At 36.3% G+C, this 22,746-nt stretch overlaps 3 protein-coding genes across 4 annotated transcripts; all 3 read right to left on the bottom strand.

The window, feature by feature from the left end:
• Positions 1-1,997: 1,997 nt before the first annotated feature.
• LOC137713965 (probable arabinosyltransferase ARAD1) lies at positions 1,998-5,087 on the bottom strand. Its single transcript, XM_068453326.1, has 2 exons — positions 3,397-5,087; positions 1,998-2,881 (listed from the first exon to the last, which is right to left on the bottom strand). Exons 1-2 carry the CDS (start codon positions 4,375-4,377, stop codon positions 2,327-2,329), a joined length of 1,536 nt encoding a protein of 511 aa, XP_068309427.1. The 5' UTR covers positions 4,378-5,087; the 3' UTR covers positions 1,998-2,326.
• Positions 5,088-7,245: 2,158 nt separating this feature from the next.
• On the bottom strand, positions 7,246-10,842 carry LOC137712663 (NADH--cytochrome b5 reductase 1-like). The gene is made up of 9 exons (XM_068451783.1): positions 10,594-10,842; positions 9,547-9,688; positions 9,245-9,335; positions 9,040-9,117; positions 8,865-8,945; positions 8,685-8,774; positions 8,242-8,307; positions 7,703-7,789; positions 7,246-7,587 (listed from the first exon to the last, which is right to left on the bottom strand). The coding sequence occupies exons 1-9, from the start codon at positions 10,697-10,699 to the stop codon at positions 7,495-7,497; spliced, it is 834 nt and encodes a 277-aa protein (XP_068307884.1). The 5' UTR covers positions 10,700-10,842; the 3' UTR covers positions 7,246-7,494.
• A 2,725-nt stretch (positions 10,843-13,567) lies between these two features.
• Positions 13,568-17,312, bottom strand: LOC137712902 (zinc finger protein VAR3, chloroplastic-like). Of its 2 annotated transcripts, none has more exons than XM_068452094.1 (5): positions 16,743-17,312; positions 16,540-16,657; positions 15,713-15,996; positions 15,474-15,548; positions 13,568-15,378 (listed from the first exon to the last, which is right to left on the bottom strand). In XM_068452094.1, exons 1-5 carry the CDS (start codon positions 17,210-17,212, stop codon positions 13,755-13,757), a joined length of 2,571 nt encoding a protein of 856 aa, XP_068308195.1. In that variant the 5' UTR covers positions 17,213-17,312; the 3' UTR covers positions 13,568-13,754. The 2 variants fall into 2 exon arrangements, with proteins under 2 accessions (XP_068308195.1, XP_068308194.1); XM_068452093.1 differs by having other exon boundaries at positions 15,474-15,572; positions 16,743-17,310.
• Between the last annotated feature and the right edge of the window lie 5,434 nt (positions 17,313-22,746).

Raw genomic sequence — 22,746 nt, 5'->3', positions numbered from 1 at the left:
AATATTTTGCGCTGGAGTTAAGGAAAATATTGCAAAACCTTTGGATGTGATCCTACCAATTATTAGGTCATGAAACTATTTTTTATTAATTCTTAAAGTGAGAAAATAGAAAAATATCTTTAAATTTAGGTTTTAAATCATTGATTACAAGTATTTAAAAATGAATTATAATATATTTTGCACGGAAAAAATATATTTTGAAAAACACGTATATGATAGTTTGTTGTTATGGTAAGAGAAATAAAAGAAACATTAACAAAATTAAAAAATTAAAATAAAAACTGAAAAAAAAATAGCAAAGGGAGGGATCGGTATGAAGGTAGCGACTTTTCATGAAATCAGTTGCTAGCTTTTTAGCGATTATTCTAAAGAAATATACCTAGCAAAGTACCGATCGTATCATTTTCTTTTCTTTTTTTTTCTTTTTTTTCTTTTTCCATTGAATAGCTATAGTAGAGTAAAATAGTAATCATAATGCAAAGTATCAACCTAACAACAAAAAGTGCTGACACATAGAGTCCTATTCATGGACCTAAATAAAAAAAAATAACTAAAAATTGGACTAATCTAATTGTTAGGCCATAAAATTGGGAAAGGGATCCTTTCCGGATCTCTTCCACCAAATCCACCCCATCACCTAATTCGGACCCTTGAAATTTAGTCCAACGGCTAAAGTAGTTATAACTTTTAAAGGGGCTCCCTGTTTGTAGTCGTTGGATCAAATTTCAAGGGTCTGTATTGATTGATTGGGTGGATTTGGTGGAAGAGATCCGGAGAGGATCTCTTTCCATAAAATTGGACCTATTTCAAGTTAGTTTATTTACACATAACAGATTTGTAAGGAAGAAGTTAATTTAAACCACATAAACTCTTTTTGTCAACTATAAGAGGGTGAAAAAACATTTTTGTCTTCTATCACAAAATAAAATTATGGACAATAAAGTAATTTGCACAAACTAAATTTTATAGTTGTTTTTAAAAACATCATCTACATGTAATCCTAACAAATCACCTACAAGAACTCCGGATTTTTACAGGTGTATTGTTTTACACCCCTTTTACCTTCTATACACCATTAATTTTTGTTTTTTGGTTTTTTCAATTTCGACTTGATGGTCTAAAATTGCATGTATTCAATACAATTTCTATCTGACGATCAGATAACAATTCTTATAATACATGTATTTAATACAATCACCATCTGACCGTCGATATAGTGATTGTCTTAAATACAGGAGCCAAATCCTAAAATCTTGAATATGTCCCACCAATTTGAAAGGTAAGATTGTAAACCTAAGGAGATTACCATATAGTAACGTAGTGGCAATAATCCGCTTTATAAGAGACAACTAGTGGAGTTTTGGCTTTAACGAAATTTTCTTTATGACAAGGATAGCGTTTTTAGTGCGTTAAATAGTTAATTATTAGGGAGAAAGAGAATCGGTAAAAATCAAATCTGCACCATAATGCATAGACATGATTGTTTTCCATTATTTCAACATAAATTAGTCATCCTGAAGAGTTAGACTGGAAAACACAATGTATTTCAATAAATTCAGATACATTCCAATTTCGTTCTAAACTTGTTTGGAAATTTCGAATTTCAATTTTTGAACGTCGAATTTGATTAAGGTGCTACAAAGTCGAAAAATATTGGATTGGAAAGCTCAAATAAAAAATTCCAATTCAACTTGCCCCCCTTGTCGAAAACTATCTTCTTTTTTAAGTGCTTTCAAACTTGAATAATCGCATATTGGCCCTCCAACTTGATTATAATGTCAGATTGAAACAACTAATTTATGTAAATTTGACCACCAATTTTTATTTCCTGCACACATTCGTCCTTTCAAGTTTTCATGCAAATTGGAAAAAACAGACCACAGTCTACATCTAGTTGGCCAAACAGAGCAGTCCCCACGAAGGGAATAGAAACCCAGAAAAATCATACATATTGACAAGAAATGCAAGCCTATTCACCGGTACGATCATCCAAACGATCATTTTGCCAGTTCGTTGATACGAAACAACACAATGACAAGGACGAAATGCGTGTAAGAATGTCGGATGCAAGTGACCAGATAAAAATATTATGAGTTTACAGATGACAACCTTTTCTTTAGAAATGAAATATGACTACCATCTGAATTCTATCCTGAGTAGGAGCAAAGAACGAATCGGTTTTGAAGGCGTAGAGCTAACTTATCCAATTTAATTTTCTAATGTTGGAGCAAATGAAGATGTTTGCACAATGTTGTTTCTTGTAGTTTAGTCCTGTGTGGTTGTTAATAGTCAGAAAATCTGCAGAGACAGTGTTAATTCCCCCGTCTTACCAAAAGTTACTTGGTGATGGTATCCTGCTTAACCCCGTCTCCTTCCGAGAAACTGTTCGAGAGAATCGTCTAGACTTGTATAACTTCATTCTGATAGCCGGAACTCTGCGAGCAACTGCTTGCCATATCATCTGGACAGCATCCCCCTCCCTTGACGGAAACTGAAACTCATAGAATTTCTGAACCTCCTGCAACTTCTTCCACATTCGCGTCCACTCGTCCCTCCCAATGTTCCTGGTGAGGTTTACGAGAAAGTTCTGCTTAAGAGCGTCCCTTGTTCGAACAAATATGCAGAACTCAGAGTAGTCAAGCACGTCCTCGTACGGAAGTTCAATATCATCACTGATGATGACGGGGACACAGTGGCTAGCAATAGCGTCAAAGAGGCGATTTGATGATGGGGTGTCACCGGCTATGTTGAGGCAGAATTTGGAGGTGTGCATACCCTGGGAGGCCTTGTTGATTCCATCTTTTTGAACACTCCCAAATGTGAAATGAACATCTTTTTCGTCTTGTAGAAGATAGAATAACTCTTGCCGAACAAAGCCACCCTGAACATGTGGAACCGGAAAGTCAAGAGCCGTGAGTTAGGAATGAACAAACAACCTAGACAAAAACAGAAAACGAAAGACAGAGAAAGAAACAAGGCAAAAATTGACAACATAAACAGTGAATGAACCAAAAAAGGAAGCTTAAAAGAATGAGCAAACATGTTATGTTGCATTCTTTCGGCATAATGCATCTCCTTTTCCGTAGCAAACTATACGAACAAGTTAACATGTAACTCTCAAATCCTGAATCGCCTCCGATATGTAGGCCATATCTGGAGCCCGCGTCAACAGTAAAAACAATAAATTTATACTTGAACCTATGCAACTAAGATTGTTGTCTTGACCACTGCAACATATGCAGATTTAGAACCAGATATTATTGATTTTACATCGAAACGATCTATGTGAAAGGAAATAAGGAAGAAAAAACATTAGCTTTCCTATGACTATGAGTATGAGCAGACAATTCTGAAGAAACAACCAACAAAAGTAAATAAAGGGGAGAGAATACGTACATCCTTTCGATATATCGCGCCTTGGAAGTACAGCAAAGTTGGCCGACTATCAAAAGTAGACGAGTCATTCACATAGGATTTGATGACATGCTTGTAGGGAGCAACGACATCTTTCTCCACATTTGCTACGTTTGGAGGATACCTCCCAAAGTCCGAAAGTATGAATGTTGCAGGCCATAGACTCATCCTCGCATCTAAAAGGCTATTTGGATGGTGAGCCACAATTAAGTGGTCTCTTCCCCCTGATCTCTTCCATTCCTTTTGAGCAGTCACATACTTCACCAATTTATCTTGCAGCACCTTATTATTGCTTTTCTTCTGGTGCGGGTTTCTCTTGGAGAATCGGTTATAGCTCAAGGAAGAAAAGAACGGTATAAAAATAATGTCAGCTTCACTAGCATTGCGCACTCTCATTGCAGCACGAGCATTTGGTGGGTTGGGAAGTTCCGAAGCGAGGAGGTCCAGTGTCAGCCAATATTCTATACTGTGTTGCAAATTCAACCCGCCGGGATAAGCAGGTATTTTAGTATGAAAATCTGGCCAAACGCCACGCCCTTGGGGTTTCCAATTCAAGAGTCCGAAATGAAATTCGGGGGGTAAATCATACATGAACACCTTGAGAACTACTTTCTCATTCGTGTTACATCTGACACCATTGTTAGCTTGGGACGCTTCTTTTTCTTGGGATGAAGATGATGGCTTTTCTTCTTCCTCATTATCCACGAGGATTGCTCGATTCCCAGTTGAGGGTTCGACATCTTTTTGACTCTCACTTCCAGAACTCCTACTGTCCATCACGGCATTAAACTTGGAATTGGGTAACAATTTATGGTCAATGAAGCGAGGACTGCCCGTCGAACGCAACACAAAGAACCAAGATAATATGAAGAGTGTTGATGTAACTATAAACAAAAAGAACAAAGATTTTCGAGTAATGACAGCGAGGGACGAAACATTCCTTTCGGCCATTGTAATTCCCATCCCAAAGGATTCAATGAATCATGATACTCAATACCCGAAAAATCGAAAACCATGAAAACCAACGAGAATTAGACTAAATGATCGATGAAACATATCACGGAATCACAAAAAACCGCGGCATTAAGCCGAAAGAATCTAAACACTGATCGGAACAGATTTCCATCAATCATTTCCCAGCACCACCACAAAAATGCGGAAACTTTCAACACCCAGAAGAGAGAAGAAACGCTAAGATTGGTAATCCAATGCAAAATATAGATTGAAGATAGTGAAACTAACCCATGAAAACAGATCTCATTACGCTCTCACACCATTGTTTTCTCTCTCCATTTCGCTACACTGGCTACGATTGAAGAACAAGAACAATATAGAGAGAAAATCAGCTCAGAAAAAGAAAACCCAGATGAAATCACATGAGAAAAAACAGAAAACCCAGGTGAAATCCAATCAAATGTGATCAAACCCACCAGAGGAAAGCAACCCAGAATCTAGCTGAAGCAGAAGAAGAGAAAACAGAGAGAAATCCAATGTGGGTGTGTTGATTTGGTAAGGAAGAAAATGGCGTGGATTTCGTACCGTGTATGAAAACCAATCGCCACGGTTGGTATTTTTGTTGAGTAGGTGACGAATTTGCCAGCTGAGAATTCGAGTTTTTATCTCAGAAGCAAAGGAGTGGGAAGAAGGAAGCGTTGGAATAGGGTCTATCTGTTGAAGCGGGCTCATCTGTTCTCGCAATTTCAATGGACTTTCCATAATTTCTAATTTCTTTGTTTTAATTTTTGTATTTTATTTTATAAAAAGTATTGTTATTGCTACTTAAGTTTAACTCAACCATAATTATGCTAATTATGGCTAACAAACAAATACTCTATTTATCAAGACACGTTATTTTGAGAGAAACTTCTGATTTCGACTCTTCGATAACGATCGATATACTTGATATTTTATTTTCGAAAAAACTTCATTTTTAGTGTAATTTTTCTTCTCGATACATCATATAGATAAGCAAAACAATAGTAGCATGAGATTCTCACCAATTCAAAGTTAAGCAAAACAAAGAGAAATTCAATGTGAATGTGTCACATTGTACACTAACGGAATGCTCATACTAATGCTCGATAGGCTTATTAAAAAGTAATATATAATGTGTTACGATAACGTGACAAATCACCAGTGTAAAATCTCTATTCCCCTCGATTACTTGTTTTATTTTTTATTATTTTTTTAGAATATTAGATGCTTTACTAACTCGATCGGGTTGTTAATTAAAAATAGTGGGGTGTACTTAATCTTTGATCCAAATATTATTTGAAAAATAAAATAAAATAATCATATTTGTTAACAACTCTCTTCACAATCAACAACTACGCACTGGTTGTTCTACTTTTTTAACATAAAAAACAGCCACGAATTGATGGATCTCCTTGAAAATAGTGGACATTTTGAGTCAAACTATGCAATCTGCACGTTGATGCTCAATTGGGATCTACAAATGCAACTAATGCAAATAAAAATATTTTCTTAGTTGGGAGACTAATTTACGTAGAAGAGATTTTTCAGTACGTTAAAAACATCATTCGGCATATTAAATGGTATAATATAATTGGTTGAAAAAAAATTCAAGTAACCAATCATTTTTATTATGATACCTAGTGTACGAGTTAATGTTCTCAGCATATTAAAACATTTTTCCTTACGTGAAATAAATTTATCGTCACATTATTCATTTCTTATGGCATTGTATTATGAGACTGAAATATTGCAACAGAAATTTGTTCAATGTAAATCATTTTCAGCCAGTTGGAACGGGTATATGACTTGGTCTTGCCTTTGTTTTTTTATTTGACCTAGTTAGCAACGGTCCCTTTCACCTTATTGATTTTTATTTTGATTTTGTCTAGGCATGGAGAGACTTTGTCAAGTGACATGTTGTCTCTCACCTTCCTTGCCACATATAACATGACGATGATAAACTTAATCAATGACGATAAAACTAGTTTGCTTGGCTATGAATTAGGCAAGGTTCTAAAAAACGTTAGGCGCTAGTCAGGCGGCAGGCTGAAGTCTAGCGCTTAGCGGTTAGGTAGGCGTCTAGGCGGATTTAGGTAAATTTCTTGTATATCTTATAAATAAGTGCATATTGATACTTACAAAAAATTATACTTGTATGAAATTCATGGATAAGATAATAAAAGAATGATAAAATACAAAAATAGTATACAACAAGTCCAAAATTTAAAAACACATTAAGCATATATGCCATATGACCACAATGAGAAGTATTGTAGGATGACACATGTATAACAAGTTCACAATTTTAAACCACTTAGACTTAGATAGGATTTTTTATTTTATTCTTTAATTTCATTTAAAAATAATAATAATAACCGCCTAGCTCCGCCTAGAGCCCATCTGATTTTTCCCACCGATTTGCAAGAAAACACCTCGGCTCATAGCCGCCTAGTCCGTTTTTTAGAACATTGGACTTAGGAGAGAAAAGTGTATTAATAGCAGTATGATTTAGTAGTAGAGAAATGCTAAGGAAACTTCCTATGGATTCTTTGTCATCTCACAGTTTAACATTAATTTCCACATCAACCTTAACAAATATTGTGCTAAAAACATGAGATGACAGAGATTTCATGAAAAGTCACACTTTTGAGAATCTCGTTAATAAGAGGTGTTTGGTTCAACTCACATTAATATAACAATTACCACACACATTTTTAACCATTTATGAATTTCGGCAAAAATTCAAATGTTTCCGAGAAGATTTGGAGTTGTTAGGTCGTCATCACTGGTGTGTTCAATCGAGATTTTTAAGAATTTTAAAAAAATAGATGAAAAGGGTGCTTAGAGTTGCTTATATTTGTAGTAAAGTGAATTTATTCCTAGGATTAATCCAAAATTCCGATCCCAAACCATCAGAAACAAGATCCAACATCCCTTCTTGAACCAAAGGAGTCCACTCTAACAATTACAATTGCCATGTAAAAAGTTCCATCCGACTTTTAAAGCAAAGAATGTGCTAAATTCACTTGTTCCAATGAATGGAAGTCCTTCGCTCGACCCGCGAAACCTCTGATTACAGCGTTTGTAGAAGACCGTGCAGAACGATCAGAACTGGAACTGCATCTCCGGTGCATATCCAAGTGCTTCAAGGTGACCAGCCATGGCCTTGTTCATCGGGGGCGGACCACACCTCAGAATCTGCAGATTTCAAGGACAACGTCAGCACTTCGCTTATAACAATACGCTAGCGACTTTTCATATCTAACAACGCGATAATGGAAACGCATGTTTGTAAGCTTTTAGATTCACTTACCTGAATATCATGCGCCGGGGCTGGCAAGTGCTCTTGAATCATTTCCTTTGAGACAAAGCCAACACCACCATCCCATACTTCCGGAGGCTGTGAAGTAACCGTTTTCAGAGGCAGTGAAAAAAAAACATAAAGGTCGTCAGTCATGGCATACAACATAAGGATTAGGAGTCAACACTAATAAAAAAAAGACGGAATATCATTCACAGTAACGAAATAATAGCATTGAAGCAGAAGATGGCAACTTCACGCTCCATGAGGAGAACTTTGTAGTAGTATGAGTAGAGTATGTATTTCTAAATATAAATCTTGAACCACTAGAAGTTGGAATATAATTCACGGTAAGCTGAAGACCATCCTTCTCAAAACACACATAGAGGTAAAAATAGAAACGGAATTCATGGCATTTTAATTTATTTTGGCTTGATAGCGAACTCTGGTAGCAAACTACAGGATAAAACTCAAAGTTTTTTCAAAAACACCAGGAGAAAGCAACGGGAAGAAAGAGTTTTAGAAAATACTGCAAGAGAAAGGCAGCTAACCTGATTCAAGACGTAGTAAATCTTGAAGCGATCGGGGTAGTTCCTAGCAAGGCCATCCAGCTCTTCCTGCAAACAAACAGAAGGAATTCCAATTACATGACTGCAATTCTCATGTACTACAATTCCTACTTCCCAGTTCAATGTCAAAGCCGAAAACAAATAACATCTTCCTAGACTATATACAGACCGAGCATGTAATTCATTGCACATTCAACAAGGCAGGTTATCTAAGTGGGAATTGTATAGTCAACTAAGAAATATCAAATTAAACTGCATTAGTAGACCCATCCTGCTAACATTTTATACTGACCCAATATGTTGGTTCCTTGGTGAAAGAATGGGCCAAACCAGTGGTAGTGTAAATTATCAAATAAACATAAGAAGTGGACAATGCAAAGATGATACGAAACACGATACATGATACAAAGGGGAGAGCAGGATACCTTTAAGAGAATGTCATCATATGTCACATTGGCATAGATCAAGTGCACCTTCGTTTTGTCTTTTGGGTTTTCTAATATTGCCCTCGCAACCTACAGTGGACGCAGATAAGGTGAGAATATTCTCCAAGACTAGAGCAACGAAAGAACAAATTGTACTCTTATGTGGTAAAACATACATACCTGGAACATTGGCGTGATTCCAGACCCTCCAGCAAGCATCCCAAATGCTCTAACTTGGCCAGGTTGATACTTGAAACGCCCCTGGTAACCATAAAATTTCAGAGATCAACTTTAGCATGTAGGATTTATATGATTTAATTGCCAAACACATTTGAATAGCAGATAAAATGTGTACCTTCGGTCCCTTGACAGCAAGATGATCTCCAACACGCATCTCTCGGAAATGATGTGACATTCTTCCTTGAGGATACATCTGATGCAAAGAAATATCCAATACATGATACCTGTTTAAAATAACTACATGTACATTTTTCTCTGTTTCCATGTTTCAACAAAGTGAAGGTACAAGTGAATCTCCCTACAAGTTAACAGATAAATACCTTTATAACCAATTCAAAATATCCAACATCAGAATCCAATGTAGTTGGGGTATATGGTTTGATAATCTCTTCTCCTTGTGCATCCTTGCCCCTATTCGACAAAGTATATCACATAAGAAGCTACAACGATACAATCAAGACAAAAATCATCCAAACTTCCTCTTTATCGATCAGAATTTCCAACAAACATTCAGTGAATCAACCATCATATATCAAATTATCAAAAGCTAAAGGACTCGGAAAAGATGACCATTTAGTAAACAAAGCAAACGAAAATAAAAACCAATACGAATTAATCGTACCTGCAACTTATGTGCTGTCCAATTGGAAGGCCTAAAACTGCTGTAGGTGTAGGAAGTTCAAATTTAAACTTTGCCACATTGTGGCTCAGCTGCGTGCGCTTGACAAGTTTGAAGTCCTTGAAATTCTCCGGATCTAAGTAGCCTGTAAACATACACAATGATGTGAGGCATTTTACACATTTTAATGGTCAATGTTTGGAAAAATGCCACACACACAATGAGTCCACCCAGTTTTGTATACCTTACATTGTTAACACACAAAACTGAAGGAAACTTGAGTAGAAGCTGCCATTTGACTACCGAGAAGGGCAAAAGAGCAAAAACAAGAAGGACTAGAAGTAAAATGGTCAAATCTAGGATTTCTTCAAACTAAACAAAACAGATATTAAAGATAACACATTTTCAAACTCTTCAAATAGATATACAAAACGTTTAAAATAGTCCTGCTTTTCGATGTTTGATTCGTATATTTACAAAAGGATGAAGAAAGGAAAAAGAAGAATTTGAAGATTAAGGCTTTGGTCCACCATTGTCTTCCAGAAAGTGATCCTCTTACCTTATAAGCCATTCTACTGGATAACATATAACCCTTTTCCTTAAAATCAAGCATCAAACTTTTTTGGATACAACAATGTTCTACTCTAGCGGAAATTTTGGCTAAGCCACACAATGGGCATGCAATAATAATAATAATTAAGTATCGAACTGAACTTAAAACCTCTACTTCCAAGTGACAAGAAATACTGCACTGTAGTACTAGTGACAGTGGCAAAAATCAAGCATCAATCTTAATCGAAATATGATTACCCAATGATCATTACAACTCAAACAAATATCACAAAAGAGTACATCACAAAGCATCAAACTTTTCCTACTCCTCCAAATCCAATCCAGACAAAAATCACAGAAAAATAATACATATTCATAACCCAACACTAAACACTCGAATGAACAACCATAAGTATGATCAAAGCTATGGAAACCACCAACTAATCACAAAAAATTGAAAGGAAAACAAAAGGGGCAATTAAAATTAAAAAAACAAACCTTTGGGCTTCTTGGAGGAGAAGAGATAAGCAACAGCCGCAATAACAACAACAGCCACAGCTACACCCACAAGGATCTGGGGATCCAGTGACTCTAAGAAATCCATATTACTTGTGGGTTTTTGGCAAAAAAATGATCTTGCTTCTTGATTTTATCAAAAGACATCAACCATATATAGTACAGTGTATGAAGAGCAGTGAGAGAGTTGGAGGTGATAGGGTGGTAGGTGAAATCGTTGATGGTGGGCTGACGGATGGTGAAATCGTTGATGGTGGGCTGACGGATCCGGTCTTTGGTACACCAAACGATGCTGACCCACAGTTGCAGACGCCCATAGAAACGATTACTTAACCCGGGACCGTTCTCAAAACAACGTTTCTCAATAAACTAGGGATGATATTACTCCTCCAATTAATTTCTCATGTCTTTTCCCATGCGAAATTTTGTCATGTTTTTATCATGTTATATAAAAAAATTTCGGATTAATTTTTGTTAATGGTAGGTAGACCAATTGTTAAGATTACATTTGCAAATCATATGATGTATCAGTGTCACTAATAAAAAATAAGTACGTTAATAAATATTTAAATGATAATTCAATCATTAACAACCACGTCATATGATTTAAAAAAATGAAAAATGATCATTTCCGAATCCTCTTTGTGGGGATTCGGGGGATCAATCAATCATGTCCGTTCATCGTACATCGTGCGATCAGTTTTCGTTATGTACTATTTATATTCAATTTTAAATTTTAAATTTTAAATGATTTATGACTTCATGATATATGATAAACGGACATGATTAATTCATCTTCCGGATCCCCACAAAGAAGATTCGGAGAGAATCTTTTTCCTTGTTAGATAGTGGGATATAAGCCTCTTTGATTCGAATACAGATATTGTTATAGAGTTTAAAGATGGAGGGTTAAAACGGGTTATAAAGTTGAATCTAAAATTCATGTATTTACTCTTTTCTGTATGACGAAGATGAATATAAATCTGATTTAGAATGGAACAATTATTTTAAAGGTCATAAATGTAAAAAAGGGAGAGTACCAATGAGAGCTTTCAGAGCTGATTAGTTTTAGGAAAAAAAGTCTCACAGTTGGACACTCTGTTAAAAGGGTGAAAGGTTGTTCCAACAATTTTTAGTTGATTCTTACGCAACACTTGAAGAAAATTGATTGGATTATATTAGAAGAAAAAAAATGACAAGTGAAGTTTATAAAAGTATTTATAATAGAATCTCAAGGGGTGAAAATGATGCCAATAATGTAAGACAAAGAGTGATAGTAGCTAGCTTATAAACCAGAAACCCTGAATATTTGCTTAATAATTATCAGGATGCTATAACTATTTACATATAATATGGGCATTCTGATTTGTTTAATACAAATCAAAAGATAGACTTGTCATGTGTTACGAAAAAAAATATAGACTTGTCATTGTTTCGAAGGTGTTTAAAACAAAGCTTACATCAAATCAGAAAATTTTTTTGGAGAAACTGAAGCAGGTAAATACAAACTCCACAGTTCTACTTTTCTCTATTTATCCTCCTTTAAAACATGATAGAACTTATCTCTTATTTTTCTTATTTGATCATAAATAGATGTTTGTATCATCGAATTTCAAAATAAAAAGGAAAAGAAAAAAAAAAAAAGAATTGCCTCATTCTCACATGCTGATTTAGTTGAAACGAGCTTACAAATGCTTTTTCTTAAAAATGTTGCACAAGTTATGAGTGGTGGCAAAATATAGAACATGTGGTGCCATGGGTCGAACATGTTATGAACGTATGAGTGGTGGCAAAATATGGAACATGTGGTGCCATGGGCGCAACGTGTTTTCCTGTAGCCCCATATGCTATGTGGTACAAACAAAGAAGTACCAAGCACAAATGACAGCACAAATGTGGGAGCATGTCCTGGCTTCTCTGTTCTCTCACTTTTCATACATTTTCATCATTTTCTATTTGTGTAGTCCTGATTAAGTTACGTTAACATTTTATATTACTATTATTTTTTATCTTATTATCTTTATAAAAAAAATCAATATAAAATGTTAACGTGGGTTAACCGTGACCGCACAAAATAGGAGAGAATGAAAGTGTATGGGAAGTGAGAGGGCAAAGAAGTCGAATCTACACATTTTTCATCCAACTAAAGATAATTAGACGTCATGGAAAATTTTGACCTTAACTTTTACTAAATTTGTTTTTAATCTCATTTTACTTTCTAAAACTCAAAAATCGTCATTTTACTTTATAAAATTCAAAATTCGCTCCACGTTGCCTTAATTATTTTAATTCCATTATGTAGGCTATTAACTCATAGTGGAGATTTATAACATTTTCTGTTAATTTCGTCATTTTACTCTACAAAACTCGATTTTAATATTTTTTTCATTGTTGAATGTTAACACATAGTTGAGATTTATAATCAAATTCATTGGCACGTGACACAGTCTTGTTGAATGGTGGGTCCCAAATATGTTTTAGAGGGCGAACTTTAAAGTTCAGGGAGAAGAGAACGTCCACAAGTCAAGGTGAAAAATACTTTTAAGTTTCAAAGAGTAAGGACTCGTTTGGATGTGCTTTTAAAATGATTGAGAACGCTTTTAGAGTAAGGACTCATTTGCAAGAAGCACCAGTTATGTGCTTCTTGTCCAAGATTTACTTCTATTTTTACTAAGGATTGATTCCAAAAACATTTTCACCACAAATGCTTTCAGTCATTTTGAAAGTACATCCAAATAAGCCCTCAAGTGGTGACTTTTGAGTTTTAGAAGGCAAAATGACATGAAAATTAAGTTTCAAGAAACGTAACTAAAAATAAGCCAAATTTTAAGTTTCAAAGAGTAAAGTAGTGACTTTTACATTTCAGTTGGCACAGTAAGATCAAAATTAAGTTCCAGGGAGAAGAGAGTCCACAACTAATTGCCCTCACCTAGTGTTCGTCCATGTCTCAACATGTAAAATGCATTTAGCTCCAATCTGGACAATTGCATAACTAGAAGAAATGTATATCTTTATACACTGTTTGGAATGCACCCAAAGTTTTGTCCAAGGCAACCTATGAAAAATACAACTATGCAAAAGTATGAAATAAACAATTATCTCATCTTCCAAAACAACAAAGAGGAAGTCCTTTTTGTGATTTCTCAGTTACCATCTCTTTCCTTTGCTGGATCAGAGCTTACAATAGGAAGATTTTTTCTGTATTGTGGAGATGTCAGCCTCCTCTCCAACGGCGTTTTCCGCTTGCTGACAACAAACCTATTCACCCCTTTCCGCATTGGCATTATTGACGGGAAATCTTCATCAGGAATCTGACTCAGCTCTGAGACGTCTTTTATCTGCGCAACGCGCTTGAACCATCTCTCCGCCTTTGCCTCTTCTGACATATCTAAAGGATCTGGCTCCTTCACTGCTGACCCCTCCAAACTTTTCCCAGTCCAGCCCTGCCTAATGTTCTGATCATTGGACTGTTGCGGTGGTGGATTCCATGTCGAACTTGCTGTCTGGTTAGAATTCTCTTTCCCTGAAGATCCACTGTTCAATCTATCCGTGCTGTTTGGGCTAGAATTAGCAAAATTGCGGGCAGAATCCTTGAGCTGACTTTGTCCCGAACTTTCTGAGTTCCAGCTTGGCACACTGCTTTGCTGATTTTTCATCTGTTGAACATGATCAGCATTCAGCTTCCCAGGTCTAGCATCAACCATATTGTCTGAAGGGTTGTTATCTGGGATCATAGTTGTAGTTGTTTCATCAGCAGTCTTATTAGTCAAATCTGTCTCTTCTGTCTGCTGGCTGTTTTTTTTAGCAAAATAGTCAGGTGGGAAGGGTACGAAGGGAACATAATTGGCATTGCCAGCTTGTTCAGTAGCTGAACGTCTCTTGTATGCCGGAGTAGTCAAAGACCGATCTTTCTTCTTGCTGACAACAAATCGATTCTCTCCTTTACGCATCGGCATAATTTCAGGAAAGTCCTCATCTGAAATTGCGCTCGCAAGATCAGTAACATCGTGCAACTCTGCAACCCTCTTAAACCATCTCTCAGATTTTTCCGCTTGATCTCTTTCGCCATCCTTGCTCCCAGCCTGTTCCGGAGGCTTCTCAGACAGCTGCACACTCTCCTCCACACTTGAATTCTCAGGTTTCCTGGCAAACTTATCCTCGGGTAATGGCACAAATTGGGAATAATTGGAATTGCCCCCATTAGGTTGTCCATACTCTGAGGAAACTGAGCTCTGCATGGAAGAGGGAGCGTCAGTTCCAACATTTTGTCTGGGATTGGTACTTGTATTATTTGATTCAGGAACAGATGCACGGCCAAGAATTTCATCTAAAGTCCGGTTGGCTGTACGACCAAGTGACCTATTCGCACTCCCAGCTTGAAGATCCTTGCCTTGATAATTGCCCTCATTATCCACGTTTCTTTGGTATTGAGCATTTTCCAGCCTCCTCTCTAATGGCGTTTTCCTAGTGCTTACAACAAATCTGTTTACTCCTTTTCTCAGTGGCATTATTTCAGGAAAATCTTCATCAGATACAGCATTGCTCATGTCTGAAGCGCTGTCTAGCTGAGAAATCTTACTAAACCACCGCTGTGCCTTCTCTTCATTAGCGGCCAGCCTGCTATCGATTTCAGCCCTATTTCTATCACCCACATTTTCATATCCCATATCTAACCTATTTTTGGTGGAACTAAGTGAGACCTCTCCAGGGCGCTTACAATCACACCTCAAACATACCGTGTTTCTACCATAGTTGAAAAAATCACATCTGAGAAAGAAGTTATTTTCATCATGAATTGATCGGTAAAGGAAAAAAAATTACCAGAACCAAAAAAAGAGATTTAATAAACAAGCAATGCTTACTGAGGGCACTCCCACTCATTGCCAGTCAGCTGTCTCTTTGGCCGAGCCTCCTCGCAGTCCAGGCATTTCATGTTTCTTGCAAAGTTCATGAAATTACACCTGCTCATCAACAGAATCTCATATGAACAATAAACAAAAGAAAAATAATGTACATTAAACTATCCCTATAGCCCCGAATCATTTCATACAAAATGCATTATAATATAAATGAAGATAGTAGGCCAAAAAAGGGACTCTACCTCTGACAAATCCAATCACCTCTTTTCATTTCAATAGTTTTTCCAAAAGGCCTAACAGATTCTCCATAGTTATCAGGGGATCGACTCTGCATTGCCCCAATAAAGTTCAAATCTGGAGCGCTAAAGCAGAGCTTGGCCATTTCACCCAACAGAGTACGAACAGATAATTCAACAATTTCTCTATTGTACAGATTGTTTCTGTCCGACGATAAAACAGGGGCACTAGCATAACTCAAAATAAATCTCATCAAATCAACCGTTTGTGCTTTATCAATGTCCAAGGCCTGTTATGGAGAAGGCAAATAGAGCATAAACATTGACTGGGTTAGCAACTTGTAACTTAAATGTACTTCATTTAAAACCGAGAAATTAGAAGATATCCAAATCATGTAGAAAGTCATAATGGTAAAAATTTAGACAAACCACATGAAACTCAAGTGGTCTTAATGCAGTTATATCAAATTTAACATAGAACAAAATTCAATTAGGCTGGAATGTTCAGTTTACAGAAAATTTTCAGCTCAACGGTTTTAACATAATAAACCTGCCTAGAGAACATCAGCTTTTGTACTTCTGTGGAACACATTACTTTCTCTGGTGGTTTCGCAAAGTGCCCAACTTAGGGAAGGCCATATATGTTTGCTCTAAAAAGTTACCGAACGCTACAATTTAAGATAGATTTCTGTAGTAAAAATGTTTGTTTGACCATATTTGTCTACCAGATTTTCTTCCTTATAGGTTTGTTGTATCTGATCAATCCAGTGTCTGAACAAACCATTTCACCAAAAACAAATTCAGGAGCATTGACAGAGTTAATGAAAACTCACATTGGTATCGCCTTGGCCGAGAAACAATCTCATTCGCCTCACCGAATCATCGCCATTCTGAAACAGAAATGGCGTCCCATTCTCCACCACAGCCTCTAAATCCCGCCTCGAAAGCAACCTGCATTGAAAACCACACACAATTCATCCATTGGTAAACATTTCGAGACTTTTACTGATTGAGAGAGAAGCATATAAAACATTACCTCAAAAGGCCAGCTCTTTGCCTAGCGAATGCCAAGCAAACATTCGCAGCAAGCATGAACTCCTCGGGCAAATCCCGGACCACAGCGGTGAACTCATCCTGGCCGTTGGTTCCGTTGTAGCCGGCAGCGGAGAGGGAGTTGAGGAAGTGGGACCACTCGGGCCAAGGGTGCGAGTGTCTTAAAGGGGCGGAATCAGTATAAGAAGGGTAGGCGGCGGAAACGGGGGAGTGGGAATGGGAATGGAAATGGTGAGAGGAATTGGGAGGGAAAGGGGAGGCGGAGGCGGAGGAGGAGGTGGGGCGGGAAGAGAGGGAGTGACGGTGGGAAAGGAAAGAGAGGGAGGAGGAAGCGAAGAGTGGGGGTTTGGAGTGGCGGGAAAGGCGGAGGAGAGAAGGGAAGCGGTGGAAAGGGTGGGTGGTGGTGGTGGTGGTGGAGAGGAGGGTGAAGAATCGGTTGCTGGCGCCACCCATTTAGAAGTGGAGTAGCATGGGAGTTTCACGGTGGAGCGGGAGATGATAAACCCTACTTGCTTGGGGTCGGGGATGGAAATGTGGTTGCAGGGATAAATAGCTTTTCTGAGGTTTCTGATTTTTTTTAATCTTTTGGATTCATAATAGGCCCAAATAAACAACAAAAGTAAGCCCAATATAATTCTCCAATTAAAATAGGGGTGTAACTTGGGCAGGATCAATTCGAACTCAATCGAAGCTTAACTTGAACTCAATCGAAACTTAATTAATTCGAGGCGTTAGAATTAGGTCAATACTTGCTCGTATCCAATAAATTTTTCCGATGGGTAGAGATTGAGTCAAGTTCTTCTCCTCCATAATCCAACCAGATTTCTAACTCGAGTGCTTATTAGCCACATGTTCAACATTAATAAATTATATTAATTAGGTATCTAACTCGTCATTCTCATAAGTTAGACCTAAGACACTTGAGAAGAATAATATTAATCAACTGTAGTAAATTAATACCAGTTGTTCACAAAACAAAAAAAATAATAAAAGTTAACTGAGCCAAGGTCAAGCCCAAGCCCATAATTTGAATGAAGGCTAGTAATTGGGCCTTGGTGTTCGTCAACTACACTAGTAACACTACATGGCCAACTCCTTCGAACCCACATCACAAAATTTCCAACATATAGAGGTGATCCAATCCAGCTTGTTTGAAATGAAAATTGGCAGCCACACAAAAGATACAAAACTAATTGGTGTTGATGTATCATGTTCATGCAGATGACACTTTACTACAGTGATGAAAAACAATCGTGCATATGCATTCCAATGTGAGTTCGTTCCCACCTATCCCCTCCTATGTAACAATTAACAATTTAATCTACGTTTTTCTAAAAAAAACAAAAACAATAGCTTAACATATTCCTTACATTGTTGAGTGAATTCTTTTCCAAATGTCTTCAAACACAATGACTTTATTAGGTAAAGTAGGGAGGATACTTGTCGGCAAATACATCATTCACGTGCAAACATATAGACCACTAAGTGATGTCGAATTTAAATAATAATAGAGCTACATTCTCTTGGTCATTAGGTGACTAAAAATTTACGGTCACTTATTATGAAATTTGATACTAAAAATTAGAGATTAAAAACAAAAGCTCATCCATTAATTCTTCATTATCAATATCAAATTCACGGTGAGTGACTATGCATTCTTTGATCATCTGGTCACCAAAACAACATATCGGATGAATATTATTATAGTCAACATATCGGATGAATATTATTATAGCATGGAAGTTGAGTTCATAGTGGTTTTGGGGTTTTGTCACATATTTTTTTAGTGTGTTAATTCCTTTGCAAAAGGGGAAGTAGTCAAAAAAGGCAGTTTAGTTGCAAATGTTGATGCCCCAAAGCCGCTTTTTCTTTTGGTTCAACAAAGGCTGCGATTGGTGTCCTTTTTTGGCTACAAAAGAGGCAAACCCCCAACCAATCTCAAAAGGTGCCACTAACACACACAAGTACCACCGTCTTGTAAGTTGTGACTCTCCCTAGTCCCAAATGAGTGCATGGTGACTGCCCATGCCTTTAGGTCATCTGGTTTTCTGAGTTGGGTTGATTTGGAGTTTGTTTAGTATGCATCTGTGCGTTGTATAATCGAAATTCTTAACAACTAGATCTTTAGTTTTTGAATTTAAGGTCTTATATTCAGCTATCAGTTCTTCCAATAAATGTCATGCATCGGAGTAGAGTAGAAATTTCGTAATTTATTATCACGCTCTCGTCTATTAAGTTTTCATGCATAATCTCATTTGATGAAATGAAAACTGAATATCATTAACTAATGATTATTTGCCAACCTTTTTTGAGAAACCATGCAGATTAAACCTATGTGTATGCTCAACCAAATCAAGTATACCGCTTTGTTACCCATAATTTATTTGGGATTACAAAAGCCTCCATTTTGTTGGAGAAAATCTCGAGTTTAAATTTCATAAACAACTGAGAAATGGGAATGTTTGTTGATTGGTTGGTGATACCACCTGGACATCTCAGGAGGTTGTTATCATTTTAGCTAGGGCAACTATCTATCAAGTAACAATCGTGAAAACGACTGCAGGTTTGGTATATAACATTCAATAAACACATATTATATATAAAATGGAATATAATTATCCCACATTATTGAGATGATGGTGATTATAAAATTCGAGTTTTAAGTAAATGACAAAGATTGTAGTTTTGTAACTATAAACTTTTGAATAATAATATAAAACCAAACGCTTAGTTTAGTTCTGCATAGGTATCTACGCAGAACTCGTGCTACTAAGAGTAGTGCCATGGCTTCTGGCAAGTGTACAAATATTTGAGCACATCCTTGTCAACGTCTTCCTCCTAAATTTGAATTATTGTGCATATAATGATTTTTTATGAACATATTTTATATGTATCAATTCGAAGGCTATATATTAATGTTACTAGATTCTTGCAAATACAATCAGGGATATGATGTGAAGAACAAGAGTCAAGAAGCTGACATCTTGGTCGTTAGCTTGGCCCACAGTTTACATTCATATATGATCTGTCATCTGAGATTGTATAACTCTAATTAAACTAAAAATGTTTATATAAAAAAGGGAGGTTTAACAAAACACTTTATGTACTGTTCACTTTTAACGAAAAATCACATGTATACCTTTTTTCTGATACTATTCACTATACCTTTAAAAATGATTTTTCATTAAAAGAGAAGTTTTTTTTGAACTTTTCATTAATTTTCCTCATAAAATTTTGATGACGATTTAACTAACATGCATGGTTTTGCATGCAAAACAAAATGCTAACATGCTTGGTTTTGTTGACCTATATTGACTGATAGGAATACCATGTCTTATTTGATAAAGTTTATCATTCAAGGATCAAACACCTTCATATAGATTTTCATTTTGTACAGAGAGTTCATAAAAGGGATCTTTGTGGAGCCATAAATATTCCCAAAAATCTCAAAAATGACATATAGTCTTTTTCCTGAAGAAGACAAGATTTCCTTCATTGCATGGGTAGGGCACACAAATATTCCCACGCGCAGCTTAGCATCTCTAGATGTCCAAGCAGCGGACGACGACTGCTCAAATCTCCCATGCTCGTGGCGTGGAAAAGTGAAAGACATTAAAGATAAGATTAATCACCAAATCCTATCTTTAATAACTCCACAATTGAAGATCAACTCAATCAAGCAAGGAATCCTATCACAGTCAAGGATGCTCCCATCATCATCCCAAGATATTATCTCCTAATCCAAAATATTAACCTCATCTATCCTGCAGATGACACAATTAACCTTGGCCAATGGGAAGTCGCCAGGTGTAGGGCAAAAACCTACACCTAGGCAGGTTACCGCCCTATAAATACCTCATCTCCATCAAATCTTGGTAAGCTTTTTGCTACACATACAAGCCATAAACACTCACTTTTTCAGAGATATTGACTTAGGCATTGAAGATCCACTATCCAACCCCACCCCCTCCCCCAAAACACCTCGTGGGCGAGTGTGGCTTTGGCTTTGATTGAAGGTGTTAATTGTTTTGTAGGTACACATTCGTCAAGATTGAAGACAACGAATTTTTGCTACCACAATCTTCATATTAAATACTAGCCTACTGATGAACAGACTATTGATATGTTAACTAAAGGATTTCATAGTCTTACCTTTGTTTGAAATTGTTGCAATCCTAACCTTGGTTACCCTAATTGAGATTGATGGAAGATGTTGACCTATATTGACTTATAGGAATGCCGTATCATATGCCATGGCATATTTGATAAGCTTGTCAAGTCGTAATAGGATTGGATTATGATAAGATTGCCATGTCATCATTAGTTTGGATAGGATTTGTTACATTGGCTTATAGTGTAAGAAAGGTAGTTATCCTTGTATTAGTAGTGAGGACAGAGATCATTTTGTACTACTGTTGTATTGAAGCTAATACACAGATATTACTTTTGCTTCATCAAGCTTTCTCTTTGTTCTTCTTTCTTTCTTTTATGTCATACTGTCAAGAGGTTTTATTTCTCACTTGGCACAACAATTTAATGATATTCTTTTTTATTGAAAATGAATATGTAATTTTAGGTTTGATTTTTTGAACGACGAGTTAGTACCAAATCACTGTTGGTAATCTCTTATGTGACTTGCCCGAATTTCTTACCCTTTTATATAACTATATCGTTGTGAAGAACCATGCATAGTTTTATCATTTATATATGCAGGCGACAAGTTCGTTAGAAATGGAATCGATTCAAGGACATCTGAAAGGTTGAGAATATCGAACATATGCATATTTTATTCGTAAAAACACTCGAACATATGTATATTTTATCAAGAAGGTGTAGGCTCTTGTTAAGTAACCACCTAGATCTGTTAACCTGTAAACATCTTGGTGAGTATATTGAAGCCAAGTTTTTATCTTGTTTTATCAGCGAGTATCTAACACTAGTGACAATGTCAAGAAAAATGGCCTACATTTGGAATTAAAGTAAGTTTCTAAATATATGAAACAACATAAAATGATAATATTTAACAAAGCAAGGGGTACACATACAAGTCACAACATAAAATTTTATACCCGAGTTTTAAGTACGGAGTTGCCTTTTTTCTATGGTTATGGATGCTTCACTAAATTACCTTATTCTTTAATACATATAAATAGAAGATAGAGTAATGATAGGGAGATTACATGTACAACATGATGTGGCAAATGATACACAACCAACATTCAATGAGATAAACTCATTAATTGATATGATGTGTCATGTCACTTGCCGCATCATGTGGTATACAAATAAATATATAACACAAAAATGTAGTCTCACTAGCATTTTCCTAAAATGTACAGATGTACAGTATTTGGCTCCTCCTTTTCAACGTTCCTACCTAAATTTGAATTTCTTATGCACATATTTGGCTCTTTGAAATATTTTCTTATAAATTCAAAGTCTTTGTATAGTAAATTAATTCTGTTAGATTTCTTGGAAATACAATTAGTGATAGGGATGTGAATAGAACAATTAAGAGTCAAGAAATTAACCTTTTCATGGTGCTTGAATTCGCCCATATGTGTGTGTGTGTAGCTAAGATGGTATCAAATAATATTTGTTTTATACGTTGATGTTTTGACTGCATGATTTTGTTTTTTGGAATGGATCCAGTTGAGGACATATTTCATATGTGTCCCGTTATGAAGGCATGAGACCATCGATATTGGCTATGCATAATATTTGTTCGCATGGACACACTAATTGCTTAGTAACATGTTGGACGTCGTACATTCTTGTTAAGTAACCGCCTTGATCTGTTAACCTCTCTAGACATCTTAGTCTACTGAATCCAAGTTTTTATTTGGTTGTATCGGCAAGTATCACACTAGGTGATGATAAAATTCAAGAAACATGACCTACAATTGGAAGCCCATTCCTACATATATGAAACAATTATGAACGCTTGAGACAATCGATATTTGCTATGCAAAATATTTGGTCGCCTG

Source organism: Pyrus communis, chromosome 13 (assembly GCF_963583255.1).
Source record: "Pyrus communis chromosome 13, drPyrComm1.1, whole genome shotgun sequence".
NCBI lineage: Eukaryota > Viridiplantae > Streptophyta > Magnoliopsida > Rosales > Rosaceae > Pyrus > Pyrus communis.
The sequence above is the reverse complement of the archived record's forward strand: the minus strand, read 5'-3'. Positions and strand labels throughout refer to the sequence as shown.

What these genes read in the sequence shown, in the direction of transcription:
- LOC137713965 (XM_068453326.1), bottom strand. Translation starts at nt 4,377, where the DNA reads ATGGGAATTACAATGGCCGAAAGGAATGTTTCGTCCCTCGCTGTCATT. An exon ending in GCGCGATATATCGAAAGGAT is followed by an intron (nt 2,882 to 3,396) that starts GTACGTATTCTC and finishes CCACATGTTCAG; the next exon opens with GGTGGCTTTGTTCGGCAAGA.
- LOC137712663 (XM_068451783.1), bottom strand. Translation starts at nt 10,699, where the DNA reads ATGGATTTCTTAGAGTCACTGGATCCCCAGATCCTTGTGGGTGTAGCT. An exon ending in ATGATGACATTCTCTTAAAG is followed by an intron (nt 8,308 to 8,684) that starts GTATCCTGCTCT and finishes GTTTGTTTGCAG; the next exon opens with GAAGAGCTGGATGGCCTTGC. An exon ending in CCCCGGCGCATGATATTCAG is followed by an intron (nt 7,588 to 7,702) that starts GTAAGTGAATCT and finishes TGAAATCTGCAG; the next exon opens with ATTCTGAGGTGTGGTCCGCC.
- LOC137712902 (XM_068452093.1), bottom strand. Translation starts at nt 17,212, where the DNA reads ATGGGTGGCGCCAGCAACCGATTCTTCACCCTCCTCTCCACCACCACC. An exon ending in CAAAGAGCTGGCCTTTTGAG is followed by an intron (nt 16,658 to 16,742) that starts GTAATGTTTTAT and finishes TTTTCAATGCAG; the next exon opens with GTTGCTTTCGAGGCGGGATT. An exon ending in AATGAGTGGGAGTGCCCTCA is followed by an intron (nt 15,379 to 15,473) that starts GTAAGCATTGCT and finishes CTTCTTTCTCAG; the next exon opens with ATGTGATTTTTTCAACTATG.